The sequence below is a fragment of the Acipenser ruthenus genome, chromosome 25 (genome assembly GCF_902713425.1).
Source record: "Acipenser ruthenus chromosome 25, fAciRut3.2 maternal haplotype, whole genome shotgun sequence".
Taxonomy (NCBI): Eukaryota; Metazoa; Chordata; class Actinopteri; order Acipenseriformes; family Acipenseridae; genus Acipenser; species Acipenser ruthenus.
In genome coordinates, this window is record NC_081213.1 from 16,259,801 (window position 1) to 16,287,362 (window position 27,562).

Consider the following 27,562-nt stretch of genomic DNA (forward strand, 5'->3'; position numbering starts at 1 on the left):
ATTCTTTTGTTTTATAAAAGCACATTTTCTATTACCCAGAATTTAACAAGGAACAGCAAGGCTTTAGAGTATACATTACTGACAGTCTTGCTGCAGGGTCTTTTAAGACACAGATTTACAGCCGATAAATAGTTTATTTTATTAAAAAGCAGTATACATTCCATATTTACAGATTACAAAATACTTCACCTTAAAAGCAATGACTTGAACAATGCACTCTCAAAACACGGTTTACTTTTGATTGCTAGAAAAATAGGCACATTTTACAATATTCTTATAAGATATACATTTACAAATGTATGAAACCGTTTGTATTCAGATAATATATATTAAACTAATTTATTAACATAATGTGTATGAAACACAGACTGGGGTAATCTTAGACTACCTAATGTTAATTTAGGAAAGGTAGTCCAAGAGTAGTATTAATCAAGGTTGTGAAACCAATAATACAATATATTATGATGTTGTTTCATAACGTTTAAATTCAACAATCTATTAAAAAAGCCCAACAAATGAAAAACAGTTTGCTGTGTAATATTATTATAATACAAGAACATAGTTACACTAGTAGCAGGTTAACCAGACCTGAACAATCTGTTTATAAATTATATTACACATTTTACTCTAACAAAACTACTTCCATCAGGAAAAAAACATATTTATGAGTTATCTGAACAGCAATTTTCACAATTTGTTTCTTGCAGCAAAAGAAATATAACTTTTAACCATATGACACAGGGGAATGTAAATGCTGTATCATTTGTATAGGACTTTTTGTCTCTTTGACAGTCTTTAAAATAAGAGTCCTATGTTCTGGCATCACAATCATTGTTATTTTAGGTACCACATTCAAACTGCTGCTGGATTTCATTTGGTGGCTTTGATATACAGTGACATTCTTTTATAGTTACCTGAGAAAAGGTATTTAAGAACATGTTACAAACTAACATGTGTGTGTTAAGCTACACAATAACAAAAACAAAAAAACTGGTATGAATCAAGGCCATTCTTTACAATATTTGAATTAGGGCTGAAATACGGCTGTACATATTCATGAAAATTTACTATGAATTGGAGTTGACTTTGGAATTCAGAAATAAATAATATATTTGTGTTCTATATGCATTCAGTTGCGATTCTTGCCCTCTATTGTGTAGTGTTCTGTAGATTAAAGCAGTGTACAGGAAACAGTCAGTGTGGTTTATTATGCAGGAGGCTGCAGAACGTCTTGTCCCCTCTTCAGGTAGACTCATCTATTGGTCTACGACAGTATGGGCAGCAGTTGTGCTGCAGTACTAGCAGTTCGTAGTCTTCACTGTGGAACATCTGTGGAAGAAATGAATTACAGGGACAAAGTGGGTTGCATGCAACTGAAAAGAAAGTCAAAATTGTGGCTGTACATCCTTCAAGATCCTAAGTAAGTGTGGGTGATCCATTCTTTATGCCATTATTGAAGGCTCTACAACCAAAAAGTGTGCTAACCTATTTTCAGAGAGAAAAACAAATGCATTCACACTGTATAATGAAACTCAATCTTGCTCAAATCCCATTGTGTATCTGTATATTATCGTCATAGCAAGTGGCATCAGATTCAAACCCTATCAAAGGCAGATATCAGAAGGAGATAAATATAAGTGCATATCACTGGTTCTGTTCTTGCTCAAACACAAGATCCACTCAACAAGTCAATTAATGTATTTTGCTAGTTTCATCACAATTTGATAAGCAGTTCTCTTGACATAAAACAAGTGTGACATACAGACGGGTGTACAAGTGCATCCCTATCAGGGGATACGATTCACGGTTCTAAAGACATCATCATGGTCTTTCCCCACTCACAATATCTCACAGCTTTTCTGATCTGCCCTGCCAAAGTCTATGCACCAGCATGTCCATTTTTCTATTTTCTGTACCTATGTCAGCTTAGCTGAAAATAGGTCTCTGTATTTAATTCAAGATAATGTGTACTTATATGACATACACCTTGTCTGAACCTACCTGAAAGCATGAGGGGCACATGGTGATAGAGACATCAGGAAGAAGGGATCTGTAGTACTGCCATTGCAAAGGCTTTGGCCAGCGCTTGATGAGAACGTCTCTCCTGCTCATGGACCGCAGGACGGACTTGTTCACAACCACAGGAACAAACTCAGAGCCCCCTTGCTGGGTGAAGAAAAGGATCATCCCAATGGTTCTCTCATCAATCACAGTTTTACAATACACCGATTAATATCTGATACACAAACCATAGAAAGAACTTCCTCTGTATTAGTAACTATGACAAAACTGTACAAGTCAAAATGTGCATACTGTAAGCCTTGTTGTTTTCTGTCTAGATGCTTGCAAAATAAAATCTGACTGAAGTGGACATTACTGTAGTAACAATGTCAATAGGCTGCTGGCTGACTGAAGGCAACCATAGGTTCTAGTACAGGTTTATGCACGAAAAATATCCACAAAACACTTATATTACTGGTAAACGGTGAAAGTAAAAAGACAGCAGTAATTACTATTTTGCAATCATCAATAACATTTTGAAAGATTAGAGACATATTTAACGTTGAGTTTTTTTTTTTTGGTTTTTTACCTCAAAACTTAGCTTTGCAGTGAATGGATCTTCTTCAGTGTCATCTACGCTCTCCTCCAATCTCAAAGTTTGGGATTCTGTTTCAGGATTAAAGAAGATATGAAGATATCATAAACACATCTCTACAGCGGCTCAATGAGGACATGCTGAATTGTCGACATCCTGAGATAATTATACTGCAAAATAACCTAATTGAAATAAGAACATTAGAAAATGTATGAACGAGAGGAGGCCATTCACCCTAATTATCAGGTGATCTCAACATAAGATTTTTTTTCTTTATCTCTTTAAGCCACAACATCTTAAGCCCCTTTCACACTAGCATGCTCTACCCGGGTCAGGACCCGGTGTCATGCGGGTCGACCAAGCGATTTCTCGCTGCTTTCGATAAAGCAGGGTTGACCTGGGTGACAGATGCAAGCAAATTATGCGTGTATCAATGCCCTGGAAGCAGCTTATTACAGACGCTTCCATTCAAGCTTCTCTGGATTGAACCGTCGGCCCAAATGTTCATTACAGCAAATGTTTCTTCATCCCTGCTGCAGTCTGGCTCATGGTGTGTCTCAATCAACAAAAATATGGTTAAACAGAATAAACAGAAATGTTCCTTGTGGAAGTGAAACCTTCACGCAGGCGTGGCTGTTTGTTATTGTGTCATCACGAACGGCTGTCATGCATTTTGTCTCGCTCACCCCGGGTTAAAACATGTCTACACACATCCTGAGGTGGGTCGCTCTGACCCGGGTCAACCCGGGTATGACCCAGTTAGCCAGAACCCAGGTAGGAATGGCAGTGTGAAAGGGGCTATATATACAGAATGTTACCAGGTGCTGTTCACACTCTCAGTTAATAATAATGAGCTAAAGGGCACTATTAAGTTGTAAGGAAATGTTCTGACTAATAAAATAATGGTTTCTTACTAGTTTCATACTGTTAGCATTGTTTTATTCCTCTTAGAAAACACTTTAACAGGATCTATTGTCTTGCTAGGGTATGGCTGTTCTCTACACTGCAAAGTGAAGTCATACCATCATTGTTCATCTCCAGCCATTTGTCACCCTTCTTCTCAGCCCTGGGTGCCTCCAGGTCAATGAGAGCCACCGCCTCTTCATCAGAGATGCCCTCTTCCAGGTAGAACTGCACAAGAGGCAGCACCTCTGAAAAAACACAGCGGGGAACAGGAGTTAATAAAAAACTACAAACACTTGTCACTTGTTTCTTTTAGGAACTTACAGCAGTGGTGGGTGACTGTCACACAGTCTTCCTTGGTTTGTAGTCCAAGCAGCTATTTCCATATGAAACAGCAGCATGGGCTACAGGTTATAAAGCACAGACTTAAGGCGGTATTTTAAAAAGCTTGGTGAGCAGATTTTGAATCATTTTAGAGTACTCACCACATCCCTTTCTAAAGTTTCTTTTGCACTTCAGCTGAAATGACTGGTCTGTTTGGTCCTATTAAGTTGTGCTACTTAACGCACAAAATGTAATTCTCCTTTTTAGTTTCGAAACTTTATTAACAGAAAATGACTCAAAATAAGTGACCATGGTTTTATAATAAGGCTGTTCTGCTGGGAAGTGTTATGGGTTCATAGCGTGGGTATGTGGGATGACTGTTCTGCTGGGAAGTGTTATGGGTTCAGAGCGTGTATACAGTATGTGGGGACAGGGCTTGCAGCACTTGCTTGTGTCTATGCCTGGCTTGTCACAGTTCCCTCATTATGAAGTAAGTTAGGTTCAGCCACTAAGGAAAGGCTCTCTTTGTGAACTGCTGACAGGCTGTTACCATCTAAAGACTCAGTCCTTGCACTGAAATGTGGAGTTGTCCGTAAATATATAAAAAGTGGTTCTTTTTTGGGGGGGTTTCTCATTTCAAATCAACAACAGCAGGATTCTATTTTAAGCTTCAGTAATTTAGAAGAAATGAATGAGAGAGGAGCTATATTAAGCAGCAACACATAAGCCCTTTGTTACTAATTGCCTTGAGGAGATCCACTGGCTGTATTTTAGTGTACTTTGGAAACAATGCTGGTTGACAGTTCTAGGGTAAGCTAGTCAGTGGGGCTTCAGTGTTTACAAGAAACGCTTTACTCTATCTGTAGTTATCCATACAACGGCTTTATATTTTTAAACATATGTTTAACTAGGGGAATACATTTCTCAAGTGTTACTCAAGAGAATGAGAATGTATCTAATAAGCATCATGGTGTATCCAGACCATGCTTGTTAATTTCCGTTCAACAACACCCCATTCATTTCAATCCGAGCACCTGCTTTTTCAGCAGGGAGCTAGATACACTATGACACTCCTAAGATAAATTCTCCCACTCCTGGCGAACGCTGCAGAGTAAAGTGTATTCCAATTAATGGCACATGATGTGTGAATAAAAATATCACAACTATCAGGATTATGTTAAAAAAAAAAAAAAAAAAAAAATCTCAGCACACAGCAAAATACGTTTCTTATAAAACACTGAAGGGCATTCTGTAGTAACAAGATGTACTGCTTTTGAAATATATCTGGCCTGTTCAACAGCCTTGGATTCTGGAAACTAAGATTCAGTTATTTTCTAGTTGATTACCCTTGATATTTTATAAATCAGCATTATATATTCAAGACCAGTCTCAATTGGGTTGCAATTAAAACTCCATTTGTGTGAACAGATCACAGATCTCTTCAAAGATGTCATTAAGCCTTGTAAATGCAAATTATGCAATAGATCAGTATGTCTGCGGAGTTTTCAGGGTACAAAAACATATGCAGGTGCATAGACTCTGAATGGCGCTCCATGAGAGTGGGCTTGTTAAAAATAGCAAAATGGGTATTCCTTAATAGATGTATTTTTTTCTAATATATCACAGCACTCCACACATATGACAATTGATCAACTGCAGTCATATGCAGGTTGTCCATACAACCTGAAGATTTTGACTTATTTGATGATTTGTGGATGTCATGTCGATGAATATGTGACTTCACAGGGACACGGATCAATTACAGAACAAGGACTCAGTTGAACAGGATACAGCTATTGCTTCAAGGACAGGGAAACGTTGGTATGAACAGAAGTTTAAATATTGAGTAGGGCACACAAAACTCACCATAGGACGAGGCTGAGAAGATGAAAGGCTGTCTGCAGTTAATGCACACATTCCCTTGATTATTTAGCAGCGGGTTGTTAGTAGAGCATCTATAGCACATTGGTACAAGCTCCTATTAAAGAAAGCTTATATTATGCCAAAACAGAGTAAAGAAATGATCAAAAATGTAGTAGTTTCAAATTACTCAAATACTATACCATCGGTATATCATTTTTAATATACTCTGTGTTACTTTGACTTGAATTCTCAAGCTTTCCAGCTCTAGTTGTCAGATTGTCTTTCACTATAGAAATATGCATCACAGGCTAGATCCACACAGTGTGTGCATAGCTGGAAGAGCCAGCAGAATCTACTGAACAGACATTGTGCTTGGTTACAGCATATCGACAGCAATTTAAACTTGAATCCCTAGATAGGGCAGGCGCTTTAATCTAAACAGACAGTTTCGTGATCTAGCCTGTGTTATTCCGGTCTATATTCAAAGAGAATCTGACAACCACAATGCTCCACCTGAACTTGAATATTAAAATATAAAAAATGAACCACTCAGATCAACCATTGATTGGAAACACTGGCTCTACTCTAGCTTTAACTCATGACTTATTTATAAAATGATGTCTGTTTTCATGAACAAAATTCAGTTTGATATTTACCGTACGAAACTGTTCTTTACTGACACCATCAGAACAGGAATATCAGACTTGATTTTATTGATTAGAAGACTGAAAAAATATTCTTTAAATAACACAGGAGTGAAAGCTTTGTGAGACCATTGTTACAACCTATAACAATATCATTTGAACTACAGTAAAATAGTTTGGATATACACTGTAACAACACAAGTAAAAGGTAGGTTGTGTCTCTGCTTTGGATTCTAAATGTAGGGCTCATTATGCTGAGACAACAGGATATGAGAGTCAAAACAGGATATTTCATTTAAAGCACAGTGTGGTAGTGCCGTGTTGATTTTCATTTAGCAGGAACTGGGCCAAACAAACAACTTTATCATTTTGAAGAACTGATTGCAAGTTAGTGCAGAACTAACCATTGCAAGTTCAATTCAAGGTTTCAGAAGTGAAAAATACATTGATATGTTATTGAGCAACTACAGTTTAACCCACTTTCACTGGTCATCCAAATGATGCCGGATTATACAAAATGCTGGTTTGTAACTGTATCTGAAATCTCCATAGATCAGGGCAGGGTTGGAAACCCAACATGTACTAGAAAGTTCCTTCATAATATTCAGGAAGACTGCCTTATTATGGACTGCCAAATAACCATTACTCATAATTAAGCCTCTGTTAGTGGTTTTTCAGTTTTGCTCACAGTTTTAGTTTGGGTTTAGAAACATTTTAGTTGGCTTCATTTCAAAACATGCTGCCATTAGCCATTGGTGAAAACAGAGGAAAGCAATGGTGATTGTTCTTGCATGTGTTTACACTGTAAATCTGGCATCTGGAATTAGTATCAATTGCCAACAAAACTATTAAAATAGTTATATTAGTATGTCAGACTTTATTAATTTGTATGAAGGACTATTTAATCTCTTTTAACTAAACGCTATCTATACCCCCTCTCTAAAACACGAATCAACACCTGTATATCATTTATTAGCTGAACATCTTTTTAGAAAAATATGTTTCTCTTCATTGCGTGTGGCAATCTGTAGTAAAGCATTGGAGCATGTATTTCTTTCATCGATCCATACATATGTCTGAATTAATATTCATTATTTTTAGTTATTTGATATAAAACATCAGAAATGTGTGTTTCCAGTGCAATTACAGATTTGTGTAGAACCGATTAGCAACAATCACTCGATCACAATCACACCTGCAGAGCCCTGTTGGCAAAAGCCCCAGTGAATGTGTGGCTTCCCCAGGAGAGGGTGACTCCTCACCTCACTGTCATGGAAGGGTTTGGAGCGCGCAGTCAGGCTGCCCAGCTCCAAGGACTCCTGGAAGCGGGCTGGGATCCGGTGGCCCTGCAGCTTCTCATAGGCATGCCTTGCCAGCTTATACGCTCCCAGGGCTTTGCTCTGTTTAGCCAAAGCATACAGAGTATTTCTGGTCTTTATTAAGGAGCATCACTGTTCAGGTGTTTTATAAATGTTGGGTAATAAATATGTTCTGTGGCAAATTGATGTCTTTTCATTTTCCTGCAGGTCGCAGTCCTAACAAGTCATGTTCAATCTGCTTATTGCTTCTAGTGATGGAAATGTGCAAAAACTTGAAATACCTCGCATACCATTTACACTTGTAATTGGTGATAAACCGGGTCACCGGGAGGGAGGAGGGGAATGTTAATAATGCTTTGCATTCCTTATTGAAATTAATATAACGAAAATACAGTGGAACGTCTCCTATCCAACCGTCACCATTTACACACCCCAACATTCTGCAATATATAGGTCATTTGTACACTACAATGCTTGATATTGACGAGGTGCTGACCAGTATAAGGTAATTACATGTAATGAAAGTAGAGTCTCTACGGCAATGCAAAAGTTCACCACTTTTGAATAAGCTTGCCTATTTGTAAAATCTGTTATGATTGATATTTTAGATTTGAAATTGTTTTAGATGCAATCAGTGTTTATTGATTAAATGAATTATTTAATTGACACAGACATAAGATATTTAACTAATTGTTAACATAATTGGTATAAATGTAAAGTCAACTTTCAATTCACAATTAATGTGAACCTGGTGAAGACACGGTAGTGTCGAAACACGTTGTTTGTTTGTTTTTATATTCATGCTTTTAAATTAATAAAGATATTTTTTGAAGAAAATAAAACGGCAGGAGTTAAATAATGAATCCCTTAGAAGCAAGATGACAAGAGTGCGACCATGAATGTCTCTACAGAAACTAAACCATCTAAACTTTAAGTTTGGCTGAAAAAGTTTTTAACTTTTGCACTGCCGTAGAAACTCTACTTTCATTATATATATATATATATATATATATATAAGGAGATTGATTTCCATATTAACAAGTACACACAGCCCAGACCTGAGAAACACAATTCACAAGAAATATCAACAAAAGAAATATATGTATATATGCCAAGCGCATGTTGAAGTGAATTGTGTCTTTCACTATCATAGCTCATTCTTTATATAAAATGTGCAGATTACTGGCTTTATTCATCAACCCACATAAAGCAGGAGCAGTGTTTTAAAAGGATACACTTTGGAGATCCCCAGTGGTACATCCTTGGTAAGGTTGTGCAGTAAGAATCTGGAGATGTTGAAGAGTGTTTCTGGTAGATGGGAACTGAAGGGTTCATCCTAAAACATTAAACATTGACTTTTAGAAACAAAACAGCTTGAGGAGCCTCACTCGTGTGAATCAGACATTATTCCCTGTCTGAGAAGTCCTTCTGAGGAAACAAGTAGGTCAGCAACATGCACATTGGTGCAAATAGAAAATGGCAGCGATGAGGTGAATGACATACAGAGACGCCTCCATATTCCTGATACTCTCATAACTTTTTTCATTCTGAAGCTAAAGAATGCCCTTAGCAAGTCTCATCACAACTGGATAAGCAGTCCTCTAAATATATGTCAGATAACACAGCAGTAGCCCAGTCTTCAAATGTACAGTCCCTTATTCCCCATGATGTCACCACAGTTTCCTAAGATGCTCAGAAGTGGGATGTGCATCATTTGTTATCTCACCGTGTATCTCTGGATGGAGTGGTAAACGTGGTATAGTTCTGCCAGGTGCTGGAACTTGTGAAATTTCTCTAACATTTCATCTTTCTTCTCTTCGTTTTCTGTAAAGATGTACGAGACAAAGATTTGAATAAGCTTTCTCGAACGTCATCAGAAATGTGGTTTAAATGACGACACATTGGGAATTTTGACAAAAATACATGAGTACTCAAGCGCTTTTTTTGAGTGCTTGAATGTTTGTGCGTGATTTAGGCTACTGTTTTGATTTCCTTTTGTAATCAAGCTGGCAAGAGTAACTGGATGCAATACATGAAACTACTAAAAATACATGCTGAGGGTATTTAAAACTTGTGTGGCAGCAACGGGGCCTGATTGACATTTTGAACTCTCTCAAATCATTATTTGTGTGTAAAACCACTTCCTCCTCAAGGAAATACCATCTCAGTGTGCCCTGGGCACAGGTGTTTTTATTTTAAAACATGATAACTGGTACTACTGTATGTTAAAGGAAGTTCTCAGTTTCTATGCCATATTCACTAGTTATCTGTTTGCACTTCCTGGGTCATTTCACCTCAGCAGTGACTTCTGGGTCACCTACATAATGAATGGATGTGCATTGCAGAGATAATTTAAGGAGCTACAATGGAGCTACAATTAGTTTAAAGTATTTGAGTCCTCTGACTCACCCCTAGGACACATAGTTTCATATTCAAATAGCACTGCCCACGTGTTAACTAAGGCATTGCTAAAAAGCTTCTAATAAATAATTCAGGGGGTTAATTTAAAACCTTAGTTGTTTCTTGCTAGTTCTGTAACGTCAACAGGTTTTTTTTTTTGTTTTACATAAAAGCTGTTGCAATAGAGGGGGGGGTGTTATCAGCTGACAGCCAGGCAGAGAGACACGGTTGCAGTTGACAATGCCGCTCAGGGCCACAGTATTTATTTAAGTAAACAAATGAAAAACCATGTGATGCTGCCAGCAACGGTAGAACACGGGGGGGGGGGACATACAACAAAAATGTAAAAGGCAAAATAAAACACTGACTGCAAAGGGCTGGTTGAGATACCGTTTTGTTACTGTACATTAAAGCGCTCTTACCCCTTGCTATATCCAGACACTGCATTGACAGCATCCAATAGTAATAAGCTGCATCATTAAACCTGCTTTCCACAACAGCGTTGTGAGTGAGCTGCTCAAGTACCTTCACTGCCTCGCCCTGCCTACCAGCCTGGTGGAACGCTGCAGAGCAAAAGACAATCAGCAACACAAAATACAAGCATTACACAATCCCTGCAGTCCTTACCCATGTAAGCTAACTGGCTTTTAAGATTAGCTTACATTAATTGGATACTTTTGTTTGATTGTATGCATATCAAGAACAGATTTTCACCGAGTTTGAATCTGGCTCAGGTCAGTGAAATGTGTTTGATGGCCCTAACAGTGGTCAACACACACACATGGGCACAATTCAGCTCTGTTGGCAATCTGTGCTAGAGAGAGCCAGTAAATACAGCTGTGACTTAATTGAGTATCTGTACAAAAGGTTTCAAATGGCCACTTCACTGCATGTTTCTTTCATAACATAATAAAAACTGTGTTGAACGTACCTTTCTGTGCTTCTTCAAAGCGGTCGTTCTCCGCCAGCCACTGTGCATACGGTACATACACATCGTCTTTGAACTGGGGGTGCTTCTCTAAAATTTCAAAGGCCTGGCCAAAACCAGAGAGCACAATGATTAGGGAAATCTGGTAACCCTATCTATGTAAGCAACATGCATTTACCCTGCAAACGGGTTTATCCTGAAGAACATTCATTACATGCTAAAAAAAAACAAAAAAAAAACAACCAACATTTAGAAATGTATTAATACTAAGAGAAACTAAAAAGGTTCAGTGTTTCAACTAGGAGTCTCTCAATGTCTTCATTATTGGGTACGTTTTTCTAATCCTAAAATCATGCTAGTGATCTATTTTCACATTGGTTATTAAAGTACGAAGTTATAGATTAATTGATTGTTCTGTTCCGATTCTTTGCTTGATCGGGTTATGCTTACCGTGATTGCTTACATTAATGTAACTTTTTGTTGCAAACATTATGTGGTACAAGTGCTTTTCAGATTATTCGATAAGACTGCAGTGGCTTTAGACTTTTTGTAGACATTAAGAAACACTTCTATTCGACAGGTTTGGCATTGAATTTCTTAGGTTCCAACACAGTTTCATGATATTAAGGTACAGTATCATCCAGAACTTCAAAATTAGATTCAGATTCCAAACTATTAAAAGCCAGTTTCAGCCAGTTTGTCAGTGTATTAACGGAGGCAACCTGTTGATGTAGCCTTCAATAGCCCTACCAATCTTAAAACCAAAGTTATGACTATTAGTCTCCAGGATTCTAATCAACTTTGCTAATGAATACCAAGTTTCATTACAATCAGATATGTTCAAGTCATTTAAAATTAAAGGAATGTCTTGGATTGCAGGCAGGTTTTGTCAGTTCTTTATCCTAGGTAATTGCTTGGGGTCTTATTGCATTATGACAGATTGAACACCAGGGACACAGTGAGTTGCAAAAGGAACTGTGATTGTCCTGAGAGAGAGCAGGGATTCTTACCTCATCCCAGTGATTTGTTTCCACGTGCAGAAGGACTAGAGATTTGAGGTCTCCCATCTTCATGTAGATCTCTGCAGCATACCCATGGTGCTGCAGTTTCTTGAAGAAGGCGGCACACTTTGACAAGGGTTCCCGCTCTGCCTTGTCCAGTTTCCGTGCTTGATCAATTAAACTACAATGAAAACAGGAATGATCTCTTTTCATCCCACAGTAAAAGAAGATTCATCTGTGCTGGATGACCCTAGTCCAGATTTTAATGATTAAAACCATCTCAGACACTGAGTATCTGTTTAAGAATGACTGAAATGCAATCCTTGTTATCCATATCTGTACACACAGCCCCCTTTCCCATGACTAAATTGGCTATGTATCAAAATCCCTAACTAGAAAACAGTGGGAATAGTCAGGCTGAGATGCATTTTCATGCCAGCTGGCACAGACTGGATATATGTATCCACTGGTGCAGCTGTGCAGTTAAAAAAAGACTGTTTACTCTACAAAAAGCCTAAAATGACTGCAGTCTTATCAAATGATCTGTTTTTGCAGAGCACTTGTAGAACAAAGCGCGTTTACATTGATGTAAGCAATAAAGGAAAGGATAACCCAATCATGTAATGAATCAGAACGCAACAATGCCTAATCAATGTGTGAACAGATTACAAAAGAAAACCCTTTGAGACTCACAAGCATTGACATAGTATTTCTGTAACTGCACAGCTAAACCATTAAACCATCATTAGCAGAAAGGAGAAAAACACCACAAACAACCTGAAATAGTGAACATTAGTGGAGGGCCCTTGCACACTAAAATAGTACTGACTGTAGACTTGCTAACCATGTGTTATGAAAAATGTAAAATGTCCTACTTTCAATCAATGCCAAATCTTTGTGCACTGCATAGCAATTCCCAAATTATCTTTGTTCATGTGAAAATTGGCCATTTAAATATAGTAACACATTTACCAATTTGTTTTAGCAGCTACAGTATTATTAAAATCTGCTGGCACCCCCTAAAGTGCCCTGAATTTTGTGAATGGTGTGTCTCATAGTTCTGCTAGCGTTTCTCAATGCAGACCCAAACAGAGCAGAAACGTGTGCCAAACTGCATGCTGGTTTTGTGATGTGGAATGTTGAGAAACTCATTTCAACTGTGACTGGAGTCAGACATGAGATGCTGGCGAGTTAGTCAACTGCACACTCTAGACACACTAAAAAACACAAAGGCAGCACAGAACACAAGAACATTTACAGAGGAGGCCATTCGGCCCATCTACACTCGTCCAGTTCCTAGTAGCTGACTGATCTCAGAACTTTGTCAAGTTGGGTCTTAAAGGATCCAAGTGATTTCAACACACCAGAGATGGATATACTCAGCGCTGGGAGTTAAAGGGTTAACTCCGTCTTTCACTTACATATCTACCCAGCCATTATCCCCGATGATTTCTATGGCCTTCATGTGCTCCCCAGCTGAAAGATACATCTCTGCCGCTGCTTTGGGCTCGTTGATGTTCTGAGCCCAGTCCGCTTGTTTGGTAATCAGCATCTTGGTGTCCTTGGGGTCACCAGAGGCGAGGAAATCCTGAGAATGTTGGACACAAACGCCTCTTTATTAGTGCTTCCTTTGGCTAAGGAACAAAGCATGAAGTAATGTTGCTAAATATGAACAAGGCAACAGTGTGTTTTGTAAACAAGTCACTGGACAAAATAGTTGGATATGCTTTAAAAATGTCTGCCCACATTTAAAGCAACTCACCAAACAAAAGCCCAACTATATGTACATACTGTAGGAAAAAAGGCAGGATTGTTGTTCATCTCTGCTTACACCATACATTGTCTTGATAAACTGCAGACTTACATGAGGTTCAAACAAACAGTAAAGCAGCATTTGTCATGCTTCTTGATGCAGTGATGGCTCTCTATAATTAACCACTCAGTAGGATTTTATTTTTTAGACGTAAAGGACCACTGATCCTTTGGGCAATAATTAAATCAAACAAACCCTAACCACTGAATCAATACTGCAAGCACAATTATGATCAAAGTCAAGGGCTGGATGTAGACAAACAGAAACATATTACTGTTCCATAATCTAGATGAAGGGATGCATGCCAAACGGAATACTGGATGTGTATTCTTGAATTAACTGAGCAGCACATGGTACAGTAATTGCTGATTTCACAGACTGGTAGGATTATAAATGTTTTTTCTGTACATTTTTTTTTTTTTAAAGGCTATGATGCTTGGACCCTCATGCACTGATCCGTACATACGTTCATCTGTCTTCTAAGACTGCATTTGGCTACAATCTGCTAAACATCTGATATTATACAAATATTGTAACCTTTTAGGTACTGTGCAATTCTGATGAGATTATAAGAACCCTTTGTATGTGCCAGCACTGCCTTTACACCAATAAAGATCAACCTCTTCCCAAGAAATGAATATAATCTTGAATCAAAAGTTAACAAATACATGTAACCTAAATATATTTCAATCCAGACTGAATCTCACTACATGTAATTCCTCCTAACAGTAAAACAAGTCACCTTGGCATATTCAAACATGCGCAGATCTGTGTACATGTTGAGAGCTTGAGGGTCATTGCCGGTCTTCTTGTAGAGTTTTGCTGCCTCGTGAAATTTCCCCTGGTAGGCAGACACATCTGCCAGGAACAGTTCATTGTTGGTCTCTCCACGTTTCTTCCTCTCCTGAGGAATAAAAAAAAGGCAAAAGAAGGAAATAATCACAGTCTGCTCTTTCACATGTGGTTTGTTTCCAAACAGCCCAAACGAAGTTCATTTAGAACCAACTTTACAGGAGGATGGATCGGTTCATTTGCTTTTCACATATGACTGAAAGAACAAATGTTTAGAAAGCTGTGGTTCATTTGCGTTAAGTCATATGTGAAGATAGTTAGCTAATTAGGTTGGCTTCCCCTTAATTGTGAAGTGTGTTTGGTTTCATTTGTAAAAAAAAAAAAAATTACAGGGAAGTTTTCCCTGCAGCTCCTGAGCAGGATTAAGAACCTGGCAGTGAGTCAGTGTAACGGATGATAGACATTCAACACAGAGTCCATTTCTACACTTAGGATCATGTGGACAAGACTTCAAAGAAGGAAAGTAAAGACCCGATCCTGATCCAGTACAACAGGGCCCTGCTAGTTGCTGATCTCCTATTGCTGTCAAAAAGATTGGGGGACCCATACATACTACAATACTGTAGTAATTAGAGCTGCATTTTCATAATAATCCAGTAAATGCTCATATCTGCCCAGCCAAGGTTGCCAGAATGCCCATCAAAAACACTCTCATAAAAAAAATCCTACATCTTACATAATAATGATTTTGAGATGTGCATGGAACGTTTATATATTCATGAGACATAATCAATCAGATCTGATTTATAAGTATGCATGCTTGCACATACCGTTTTCATACATTTTATTGTATGTATGCATGTATGGGACAGAAATACAATGAATAGATCAATAAGCAAAATCATTTGAAAGCGTGCATTGGTGTGATATGTCATGTTAGGCAAACACCCTTCTTGTCGTTTCTGAAACCCTCACCTCAATACTGTTGATAAGCTCCAGGTAGCGGAGATCGCGAATTCGGATAAACGCCTGTTAAAAAAATTAAAAATGTGGAAAAGCGGTCAGTTGGTTGAAGATTTGTATTAAAAATGCATTAAGAAATTCTAATTCATATACTTCCAATACACAATTGGTGGCTAAGCAGCAGATACTGAAAGTGTTACAGAACCCCCCGATGTGTTTACAAGAAGTACATTAATTTATTAATTTAAGTTGTCCAGATCACAGCAATTGTTTTTAAGATATTCCAGATAGTTTGGTTATTTCTTTATTTACACATCATAGGTAAATAAACAAGGTCAATACTTTAAAAAAAACTTTTATCAGGGAACATTCGCCAGGTGAAAGGGATTTTATCTTAGAAACATTGCAGTGTATCCAGTTCACGCTCCCTCCTGCAACGAGTGAAATGAGTGGCTTATAGGGGGAACAGAAAACCAGCATTGTTGCAGGGGGAGCGTGATCTGGATACACTGCAATCCTTGGAAGAATTCATTTTTCTCTTGGCGAACACACCCAAGTAAATATTAAAAAAACGTATTGCCCAGTTGATTTATGCAATATGCAATATGCAATTTCGGCAATATGTTTAAAAATATAATGCTGTGATACGGACAACGCGAGACACAGCAAAGGTAACGTGATGTGTTTATTGTAAACCTTGCAGGGGGGTCTGTAACAGTTTAATAGCTGAATCCCACGTCCTTTTCTATGATACATTTTAGAATAGAAAATGACCAACTACTGTATTAGTGTGTAGAATATTAGATAAACTAGCCATGACCTCAAATAAGGTTAAAATATTATACAGTAGTCAATGTATGACTCCTTCACTTGACAGATCCCTCGTTATATCAATCAAAAGTGAGTAAACAGGGTAGGTGTTGCATCACATGTAACCCCCATTGCTATGAAGTGAAATTTCAAAGTTGAATTTTACACACTTCAGTTTAACAATATAAACATTGGGTATTGCATGCCATCTAGTGGTGGACTAGAGTAACACCTTCCTGCACAATAAATGATGCTTAAAAAAGAAGTTGACTCTTGAATTGAGGCGTAGAAGTCTATGGACAGGCTGATGACACTGCAGTGTTTCAGGGGTACCTTCTTTGCAGTTTCGAAATCCAGTCCTTCCAGGGCCTCCATTGCCAGTTCTCTCCAGTCATTGTCAGTCACTCCTAGACAAGCTATCTGATAGGCTTCTTTATACATTTTTCTCTCCAGGTACTGGTACATGGGAGCAGACTGGTGGCGAGGGAAACACATTTAGGTATGTTAGCATAAGTTTTTGAAGTTTTTGAAGCATAAGTTTTTGACTTTTCTGAAGCATAAGTTTTTAATGTGTTCATATTAGATTGTTCTAATGGATATATACTGTTAGTTACTATTGTTTGCAAAGTAACACATACATCTGTCAGCCAGATAAATAAGTCATCCTTGGTATGCTTTCTTTTTTTACTTTTATAATCATTTTTTAAGTTAAAACCATGCCCCATTCCAGTCCTGCTCCAATTTCGAAAAGCATTTAATACTACGGTTTCTTAAATAACACACAACATCTATATCCACCTAACTAACACTTCAAAAAATCTGTCTGAACAGCGTATTTAAATAGTTAAAATAAGCAAAGCAAAACTCAGTTGAAAATACCAGTCCACTAATTGTTCCCATTAGCGTGACCAAGCCTACAGTCAGGCATCTTAAGCAATATAATACATTCTGTCCATTAGGATGTTCACTGTTAACTCAAGCGGCCCTTTATCTTGGATATTCAGTCCTGTTTGTTTTCTCCATGAGAACTATCATTGGTGTTCATTACCTGGGGAACCTCTACTGCTGACATTGCATAGACATGCAAGCAGAAGATCTTGGAGCCATTGTACCCCACCACGAAGCCCTGGAGTTTCTGCTGGTGAACTGGAAAGTTACTGGCTTTGATGTTGAGGTATCCGTTGCCTGAGAAACACAGCATGTCCTCACACTGGGTATTCCATGCCACGCTGTTCGCATTCGGTTCCTGCGGGAAAAGCAAGTGAAACAACTGTCAAAGCTTGCTCGTTATCATAGGACGGATCCCACACGCACCCCACCACGGCTGTAAATAAAACAAACTAGAGCCATCAGTATAGTATACTTCTCCCTCTCTGTTAAATGACAAACACTCTTCCTGGAAAAACAGATAATGCAGATGGGTTACATTCCAAATATGTTTAAACTCAATTCTTGAAGAAACACACAGAGATCAATATCCCATAAGGAGCTCAATGTTATCTATTATACTGTATAATTAGATAACAGGATGGATAACATACACCCCCTGCCTCGGCTGTAGATTACAAAATTCAAGCTATCAGTACAATGAAAAAGCTTATGACTATGACATCAACAGTATGTAGAATAAGAATATGAATATGCGAAATAATGTTAAAAATGAGTCATAAATTGGAGAAGTGGTTCTCCAGATATATGCAACAATATGACATTCACATGGATAGACTTACTGGCAGACAGACCCCCCCTGTATCTTCTGAATCTTATATTGTTAATAATCTTAAATAATGTGAATACCAAGTTTCTTGACATTTGGATAAGTGTTGTTTCAGATATATGGATAAATCTGTGTAGTGTGCTGTATGTACTTAGCAGGAGATTTCACCGCCTGCGGGGGATCATAAAGGCAAAGTCAGCAACATGGCTGTTAAATACAAATTTAGAAACTGTTTCATGAAAAAGCAGACCTTCATCCACAGTATGTACATGCAAAAATGCAAGACGCCTCCATATGTCACCAGAATCTCAATAAAGCCCCTATGGAATGTGCTTATCAAGATTCATCAATAAGTTCATTGAGCTGGGGTGGTTCTTTATTAACTGATGTATACTAAGATAGAAAAGGAGTGCATGGAATGGGTTGCCAAGCCACGTTGTTGGTGCTAAATCACTGGGATCCAGAATTTAGAGATTAGCTTTCACGTACAGTTACCCTGACTTCTGGAATCACTTGACATTGGAACTATTTGGTTTCTAATCACTTGCTTGCAGAGGAATCCTTTACTAATGAGACACGTTTCTGTGACTGTAAAAGGTGCCAGGCTGGCTGAGCCAGCTTCATGAGGTTAAACTGCACCTGGAAGAGCAGCTCCTTGGTGTGGATGTCATACACAAGGCAGGTGTTGTGCTCGTCCACCACAGCCAGCTTGCTGCGCGAGGAGCTCATGTCCAGGCAGCGCACTGAGGTTGCCTGCTTCAGCAGGGTGATCGCAAAGGGGTTGTCCACAAATATCTTCAGAATCTAAATACATTTAGACACACAAAGAAGATCAGTCAAAACCATCTCAAATTGTTTTAGATGAGGTTACTATAAGGGCTTGATTCTTGATTTTTTTTTTTTTGCAATTCCCTTTTACCATTTTCTGTAGGGAAAAGCGTTAAACAAGAATAATAGTACAGTACTTCGAAATACTAAAAGAAACATATTAAATGACAAACGATTTGATTAGAAGTCTTTTTTTAATGTCTTCAGAAAATCCCAAACTGTAAACTAACATTAAGCAGATGACAAGCCTGTATCACTAATTCCTGATATATTTTTGCATAACATTGGTAATTGGATATTAAACAACCTATTTTCTCACAGACTGACTGACTAGATGTTTTTTTTTTTTTATACTTGCATGCCAGCACCGGTATGCAAGCTCCTGTTATGAAACTACAAAGTCCATTTATAGGAGAACATTTTTCAGCCCTGTGTCTTGGTCATCATATTTAATGCAGGTGTTAAATATTTCCTATCTTCCACTATGACCTTATATAAATCGTTAATGTAGATACTTACCGCGCCATTCTTCAAGCCAACCAGAAGTCCTTCCCTTCCAGGAGATCCACCAATCACCTTTATGTACCGAATCAATGACTCCATAAGCCACTCCTTCTCTTTTACACTGTTAAAGGACAAACATTGCAGTCTTTTTTCCTGTTAAAAAAGAGCATGAAGATGGGTTACAGTCTAAATGTGTTTATCCCATGAAGAGCTCACGGTTTAGCTTTCATGTAGACTGGAATGCCTTCAGTTTAGCAATACATGTTTTTGGGGGCGATGCCATGTTGCCTACAGTGAATTCCACTAACCTGGCACAAGATGATATGCCGTGAACACACAACCAGTAGGTTGCACTCAAATTTCTTGCAGATTTTCTCTTTCACGCGGTAATGCATGTCTGCAGAGTCATCGGAATACAGTTCATAAATCAGGATTTTCTCTGGTAGCTGGATTGCCAGTCTGTTTTTGTAGATAGCAATTTTCTTTACCAGTTCTCTGCATTTGATTCTCACTGAAAAAGATTCAACAAATAAACTTCTCGTGAGCAAACGGTTAAATGTTCTAACCCCCTGCATCAATATTCATTCAGATGCAGTGTCATGTTCCCCTTAGCCAAAAGTAGTGGAATTGAAAAGGAAATGTTTGAATGCATTCTGTGACTCATAACTAAGGCAGCCAATCTACGTTTAATAGATTTAGGATTTTGCTTCCCTATTTTACAGTTATTAGACTTTGAAACTTTACCATATTCATTGGTTATCATGTTATTTTTGCAACATTTTAGTAAGTTTGCATGGATTCTGAAAAACCCTGTAGGAGTAAAATAAAAGTCTGCAGAAAACATATTCACCCACCCTTCTGTTCAGTGATGAGATGCTGGACAATGACATCTGTCATGCTGTCCCTATAGGCATAGCGGTCTTTATACAGCCCATGGACAGTACTAAAGACCAGCTGGTAAAAAGCAAGGGTCCCGTCCTGGCAGCCTACCACCTGTAAAAAAGAGGTAACATTTTCATTAAGTTCAGTTTTTAATATATTCATTTTCATATTTTTAATAAACATAGATGCTTCCAATTTACATCATGATGCAGGAAGCGGTATTCACTCACAATATTTGTTATAACTTGTAACTGTTAAATAACCTTAGATTCTGTATGTGTAAGTGTATGGGGTCTGCTCAATTCTAACTACCATCACTCTTACTATAACTAAACAAATACACTGTGCACTTCCACTTGTTACATAGGTCTCAAATAACCAATAAAAAAATCTCTATGTTCTAGAAGCATGTATCACCTACCACGTAGCTAGAGTCTGGTTTCACCTTACATGACCAGACCCAGGAATTCTGTTCTCCAATGGTACCGAGACGAACCCCGTCTTTGGTGTAAAGCGAAACCTGATTATCTGAGCCGCCCATCACAACATATTCCCCTTTCGAGAAGTAGCTGACGCAGCACGGGTCATAATTCAGAGGTCTGTCTTTTCCGATCTGAAATTTAAAAAACAAATTTGCTTCACACAACAGAAAACACTAAGGGACATTTTCACAAAGCCTTAAAACACTTAAAACGCTTAATTTGCACCCTTGTAAAATGAAAAAGTGCTAATGTAACAGAACTAGCAAGAAAAAAGTATGGTGAAACACTTAGTCCTTGAAATTAGGTGTGTGTGTGTGTATGCAGTTCCTATGAAATACCTTTGCAGAACAGAGAAAATGGTGCAAGCTAGTGCAAACAGATTTGGACCCATCCAATATAGGGTGGTATTTTCTATAGGATTTTAGGTTTTTTTATTTTTTTAATGGTAAAACATTTGTGTGGTTTCTGTGAAGACAAGACATAAGGTATCAAACGTCCATTATCTTTATCAGTTAACTGATAATCTGACTTCCATTCCTCTAAATGGACTAATCGTGTGAAATGGTGTCAATATTAATAGCTCAGGGATAGCTTCACTCAGTATTGATTTATAGTCACAAGGCATAGAAAGAGCCTGATTAATCGAATCCTCTGAATTAAGGAAGCGCTGGTGAGGGGCAACATAAGAAAGACATGAGATGGGAATAAAACGATATCCAACCACTGGAAAATAACATGAAAAAGATACACGCTATCACGGATGCCTGCTTGATTTATTCAGTAGTTTAACATGTACCTGTTTTCCACTAAGCTGGTAGAACGACAGCTTCTGCCCCCAGTCTGCCACTGCCAGGATGTCATTGTGTTCATCTCTGCATGAATTAAATCAGTTTAAATCTTTTAACATAGCCATCAATCTGCAGAAGTTGGATTAAAAGAATAGATTCATATTTAAACCAGCACTACTCTAAGATTGCTCAGGTGTAATCTAGCATTGATACGGGTCAGAAGTTCAATTTGATGGTTTGTTAACACTACAGGAAAAAAACATGGGAAGTTAGAAGAAGCAACAGGTTCCGTGTTAGAATCCTAACATTATCACAACCCTTGGACTCATCTACAGTTCCTTTTGCATAGTATTAAAAATATGCTCTCAGGCCAAACTGGAGAGTAATCCAAAGCAACATGACAAAACACCAGCGACTGTAACTCTGGCTGTCGACTTCCCTACCTCAGTAACCTGCAATTACAGATTGCTTTTGTCAATGCTCTCTTCCTCCTCCTCCTGCTCCTCACAGTCCTCCTCACTGCCCTGACTGGAGTACGTGCTGCCCCACAAGCAAGGGATCTCCTGACTACTGCCCTCCGCCAGCATATCTTCATCATCTGCACTACTCATCCATAGGTTCCTCCACCTACTGCAAGGACCAACTACTGCTAGGAAATCTACAAATCTGGACTATTTCACATAAGCTCTCATCCAGATATATTTTTTTCCAACCAGGTCCTAAATTACTTGAGAATATGTTAAAGCGGTTGTAGATGGGCGTTTTTCCTACATACTTTGATGGGTTCCAGGCAATAGACCAGATGGGGGACAGAGCACCTCCAGGGCGTTCGATTTTCACCTTCTCCTCTCCGTTCTTATTCCTGATGCTCACAACTCCATTCATCATGCCGATAGCAAGGTACTGCCCATCGTTGGTCCACCTAGAAAAGCAAAGAACATTTTTTTAAAAGATGACTTTGGTGACAAAACTAGGCTAATGGCCCAGAGGACTATCACAAGCGAAGTAACATGTCGGTCACAAAAACATACAATCCAAATACCCAATGGGTGGTATAGAGTTAAAGCACAGCCACCGAGAGAAATACTTTGCTGGTGTAATAGATTCATCGCTGTCAGCAACCAGACAGTGTGGGGAAGCAATCAAAAATGAAACCCAATACTTGGGTATAGAGTGGGGAGTACAAATGAAGAGGCTGTACAATGCACAGGTAAGACCACACCGTGGTCCCCACATTACCAACATGACATGAGCTACGAAGATGCAGTGGTAAGCAGAATTATGAAATCCCAAGCTCAGGTTCTTGTAATAGATCTAGCAACACTGATGGTACAGTATAAAGGGAGATATTTTTGCCTTACCCACAGCAGGTGATTTTACTGTTGATTTTGTGCTTGGCGACTGATTTCTTTTCTGGTTTCCATAAACCTGGAAAATAAGTTTACTAGGTTCTTATTTATGTACTGAATTCCCACACTATGTGAATAACACAATGTGTTATCTAGAAGGTCTCAGGTAACCTACATAACACACACACTATCCAGCCACACTGCACAATTTACTGGAAGAAAGCTAAACCTACCAAAGTCACTGGAGGAGCATGATGCCAGCAGGTGTGTAACAGGGTTATATGCAATACACTGAATTGAATCATTATGTCTATGAGGGAAATGAAAACAAAAACCATGTTAACTTATTACATCACCTGGTAACGAAACAATATAAATCCTCTGTATCAAAATAAGATTTTTTAGAATGCATGTTGAAAAAAGCATTTAATAATAAAGCTACCATTAAAATAATTTAATAAAGCACTGCTCTCTAGTACTAGCTAAATGAATAAAGACAGGGTGCACTATGGTTCTAAGTTTGTAACTCAGTGAAAATGAATCAGTGAGGGAAGACAAACACAATATTCCTGAGTTGTTTATGTGTTTATTCATGAGTACGTTATTTGCATTTCAATGAAGAACCATCTTGTTTTCTGTTAACACCACGCCTAATTAACTATTTACTAATTATGATAGTTTTATAAGGAATGTAATTTTGTTTTACGGATTAAACATTGGGTTTAATTCTAAGATTTGGTTCACAAAGTATCAATGTGATTGAAAACTGATTTATTCTTCATATCACACAGGCAAGAACAAGCTTAGATTTTCTACACACGTGTATCTCAAAATGCCTTCCAGTTTAGATGTCCATATAATGATGCTCTTGTCAGCTGATCCTGAGGCAAAACGCTTCCCTAAACAAAACAGAAATCAGCGACATCACCAAACCGAGGTCTACAACGGTTACAGTATGTTCAGACTAGCTATAAACTAAAACTCACCATCTTTGGCATAATCCACACAATATACTGTTTCTTTATGCCCCTTTAGTGGCTGAATAAGGGTTCCGTCTGATGTGTCGTAAACCTAGAAAAAAAAAATTTAAAGCCAACTCCACCGCGTTTAAATACATTCAGTGTCACTTCATTTGAAGTGAGTGTTTTGAAGAGAACATACCAAAACTCGGTTTCCAGCAGCAACAATTAGCTGTGTTCCATCAGGCTTGAACGCTAGGTCATTCACGCTGTGAAAAATGAAGAAATTACAGATCACTTTGTGTGATTGCACTTTCCCCAGCTCATGTATAAATAATGTTTTGTTTTATTGATTGTTCATGTGTATGTAATCAGATTTTATTAAAAACGTTTGTATAGAAATTCGTCTTTTTAGAACTAAATAAGTCAAATTATAAATAGAACGCATTATCGAGTTGTTCATAATGAAAACTTAAGCGACTGGGTTAATTTTATGTTAAGCTGATGGCATATTCTTAATGCAGATACACAAATACATTCTAAATGTTCTTAACAAGACTGGAATGGCGACAAAGAACTTCGTAAGTTTTAAACAAATCTGTCACTTATTCTAATACAAATATTCCACAGAAGTGGCGTTTATTCTAAACATTCACCTCAGATTTACAGTTTACAGTTTATAAACAAATAAACAACGTATTTTTTGTTGTTTTTTGTAATGTGTGTTTCACTGTTTATCTATAGTGCAGCCCATACACAGATAGTTTACATGGTAACCACCGTTGCTAGCCACGATCAACGATCGACGATAGCAACAAAAATAGCACCAGGCCTGTTTACGATGAAACTACAAACAACAGTCATGAGCATTCGCCTTACCATTGCTCTACTTTGTCTCTGTCGTGGACTTTATCTATCCAGGTAGGCACAGACCTCATTTTGGATGAGTAAATTATATAATAACTATACCCTGTTGGCACTCTCCAGCTGTCTCGATACCGTATTTACATACCACAGTCTAAAACCACAGGGAGCATGCGCAACAGGCTTTTCGGGTAGTGTCATGCGCAATTCGGGGAACTGCTTGTGTCAAACTTACGGACTGCGGTGAGCATGCGTATAACAGCAATGTTTATATACAAGCAGACTGGACCAAGACCGAAGTTACCGATAATATCGTACCTACTGTAAGAAATAGTTCGGCAAAGTACTGATTCCTGGTTTGTTTCCCAAAACGGTTAATGATGGTGCACAATGGCTGCAGAGTGGCATAGCCACGTGAGAAATTAGAAATGATTGCAAAACAGATAACAGTGCACACAATACTTATATGAAAAAACAAACCGTACAGTACTTGCTATGGTGAAATACAGAATCACATGTCATAGTTGGCTGGAATTATTATATTTTAGATTATCTCTGTCTTTATTGTGACGACCTACTTGCACATCAGTTAGTGCGGTAACGTGTGTAAGAATTAGCGAATCCATTTTGTGCAGCAGAAAGAAAAAAAAAACTTGTGTACAGCAGCTAGGGCAGACACCAACCTCATTAGCAGTGCAATTATTTGTGACTTTGCTTAAGGAAGAGATTACAATATGTACGAAAGTAAAATACACGTGCATTTACAATTTAGTTTCTTGCTTGTATGCACTGTGGAATCAGAAAGCGTTATTAACATTTTTTTTCATTTGATTAAAAACACCGGCCCCCCATGCTTGTTTAAAACCAAAACGACAGATATGATTTAATAGAGTTATATAGCTTGTTTTATACATACGCTGTGGAATTATTTGCAGATGTAGTGGTGTAATGTACAGGTGGGTTCCTAGTCCGGCTGGAAACTCAGAGATCAAAATAAGGGACCTATGCCAAGTTCCTAATGGGTGAGATAGGATTTTGCCCCCCCCCCCTCTCCCCTTGTATGTATAGTACTAACCATTGTGCTTTGCATGTATTGTGCAGTTCTAGCGCAGAGTAAAGAATGATCCAGGTTAAAGAAAAAACAGATGGTTGCCTTAAAACTGAAACACAGGAAGGGAAGACTGTGAATTCAGATCCTGGACATGAAGTGGGGCACAGCAAGTCCTCCAGTGGAGAAGCTGACCGCTGCCCTGAAGTCCCTCTGGGATGGGTTAAGGTGGTGAGGCAGAGGAAGTCTGGCAAAACTGCAGGAAAGTATGATGCTTACATGATCAGGTAGGCTGCAAAGTCATGGGGAGACTCAAGCAGTGTTGATAAAGTTATGGGATCAATCAGGTACTGGAAAATGGACAAGCACTGATGAGCAAGCATTGGATTTTTATAAATACGTTAAGCCCATGGTGTTTTACAGAAAGATTTCCAGGCTAACTAATTAAAATGCTTTTATTGTCTTGTACTGAAGAATATGTAGAAACATGTTTAGGTATACATATCAGTATTTCTGATTAGTTTACTGCTCTGCTGTTTTCATTGGAGTAAGCTAGTACCAGTTAAAGTGCTCCCCCTTTATAACGCTATAGTCAGGAGTCATAGTTATAGTAACTAGAACAAAATGATTCCATTAATCTTGCCCATTTTGTCATTAGCCTCAAATGTGCAGCTTTTAAAGTAGCACATGTGATACAAGCATATCTGATACTGCTCTAGGTTAAAGAAATCTCTGTTAGCAAGCCATGGCTTCCAGGACGTCTGTTACTGCTTTACTGCAGTGGTCAGTTCAAATTTTGTAAAATGAATGTTTTATTTCCATTAGTCCACAAGGAAAGAAGTTCAGATCCAGGGCTGCACTTCAGGTCTATCTTCAAAGCATTCAAGAGGTTAAACTAACAGCAGCAGATTTTGATTTCACCGTACCTGGGAGGAGTAATGCCTTACCAAACCCTGCAAGAAAAGATAGCAAATCTTCTAATAAAGACTTGAAAGTTCAATGTGACATTGCTGTGGAAACCAAAGAAGTCGCCCTGTGTGTAACGGAGGGAGGGTCTGAAAGTTGTGTTTTCAGTGAACTGGCTTCTGCGTTCTCTCTGGCTTGCGTGGAAGGCTATGAGGTTTTTCCTGAAAGCGGAGCTGATGTAAACTTGTGCACAAAGACTAAACGTGGACACTCTGCGGCAAAAGAAACTCCTGCAAGGAAGCTAAGGGGAAGACAGGGCAGGACAGGTTCAGGTGGGGGGCTGAGAAAGACGGCAAGGAAAATCTCAGCCACGCAGCAGGAGAAGAAGGTGGTCCATGGTGGTGAAGCTGGGGTGATGAGGAGAACAAGCTACTCCAGAGGCATCAAAAAAGAAAAACTTCTGAAAGAATCAGAAAAGGGGGAAGGGCTTTTAAACGGGACATTGTTAAAATCATTGTACTCGAATGAAATCCAGTCCAATGCAGACTCCCCAGTGAGTCAGGCAGAGCCTTTAAAAGTGAAGCCTGGCGATATCACTCAGCCTGCCGATATCACTCAGCCTGAGGAGATCTCCACTGAGCCAGGGTCAGATCAAGCTGGTTTCGTGCCCCAACACGGGGAGAAGGGGGGTTCATCGGAGAGGTTTACATTGGTGAGACCACAACAAGGTAAATAGAAAATGTAGTCATGTTTAAAGCCCATCCATCTATTTTTGATAAGCTGGAAATACAGCAGTGTGAGCCATTTCAGGTAATACTTGCCCCTTGCACACTGGCACTCATAGCCGGGTCACAATCCCGCTTAGTGTGAAACCACGTA

The 27,562-nt window shown here is 38.5% G+C and overlaps 2 protein-coding genes across 6 annotated transcripts in view; one reads left to right on the top strand and one right to left on the bottom strand.

Moving 5' to 3' along the window:
- Positions 1-24,926, bottom strand: LOC117413620 (intraflagellar transport protein 122 homolog). 3 transcript variants are annotated; one of them, XM_058999562.1, is made up of 30 exons: positions 24,745-24,926; positions 24,068-24,134; positions 23,893-23,977; positions 23,727-23,805; positions 23,140-23,216; positions 22,919-22,985; positions 22,333-22,479; positions 22,020-22,187; positions 21,566-21,641; positions 20,709-20,900; positions 20,260-20,398; positions 19,714-19,916; positions 19,421-19,558; positions 18,713-18,877; positions 17,405-17,602; positions 16,690-16,830; positions 15,559-15,612; positions 14,534-14,695; positions 13,400-13,566; positions 11,988-12,159; positions 10,981-11,083; positions 10,472-10,612; positions 9,376-9,473; positions 8,885-8,985; positions 7,593-7,758; positions 5,690-5,801; positions 3,619-3,747; positions 2,591-2,667; positions 2,002-2,166; positions 1-1,329 (listed from the first exon to the last, which is right to left on the bottom strand). In XM_058999562.1, exons 1-30 carry the CDS (start codon positions 24,801-24,803, stop codon positions 1,243-1,245), a joined length of 3,735 nt encoding a protein of 1,244 aa, XP_058855545.1. In that variant the 5' UTR covers positions 24,804-24,926; the 3' UTR covers positions 1-1,242. The 3 variants fall into 3 exon arrangements, 2 of the variants coding, with proteins under 2 accessions (XP_058855545.1, XP_058855544.1); XM_058999561.1 differs by lacking the exon at positions 22,020-22,187 and having other exon boundaries at positions 3-1,329; positions 24,745-24,924; XR_009308828.1 differs by lacking the exons at positions 1-1,329; positions 5,690-5,801; positions 22,020-22,187 and having other exon boundaries at positions 2,105-2,166.
- LOC117413707 (methyl-CpG-binding domain protein 4-like) overlaps positions 24,908-27,562 on the top strand; it is a 6,673-nt gene continuing 4,018 nt past the window's right edge. For 2 of the 3 annotated variants that reach the window (XM_058999564.1, XM_058999566.1), the window contains exons 1-3: positions 24,908-24,972; positions 25,831-26,064; positions 26,603-27,411. In XM_058999564.1, coding sequence (XP_058855547.1) covers positions 25,850-26,064; positions 26,603-27,411 — 1,024 coding nt within the window. In that variant the 5' untranslated portion in view covers positions 24,908-24,972; positions 25,831-25,849. Of the gene's footprint in view, positions 25,053-25,830; positions 26,065-26,602; positions 27,412-27,562 lie in introns of all 3 variants that reach the window. The other variant, XM_058999565.1, reaches the window with a different exon arrangement.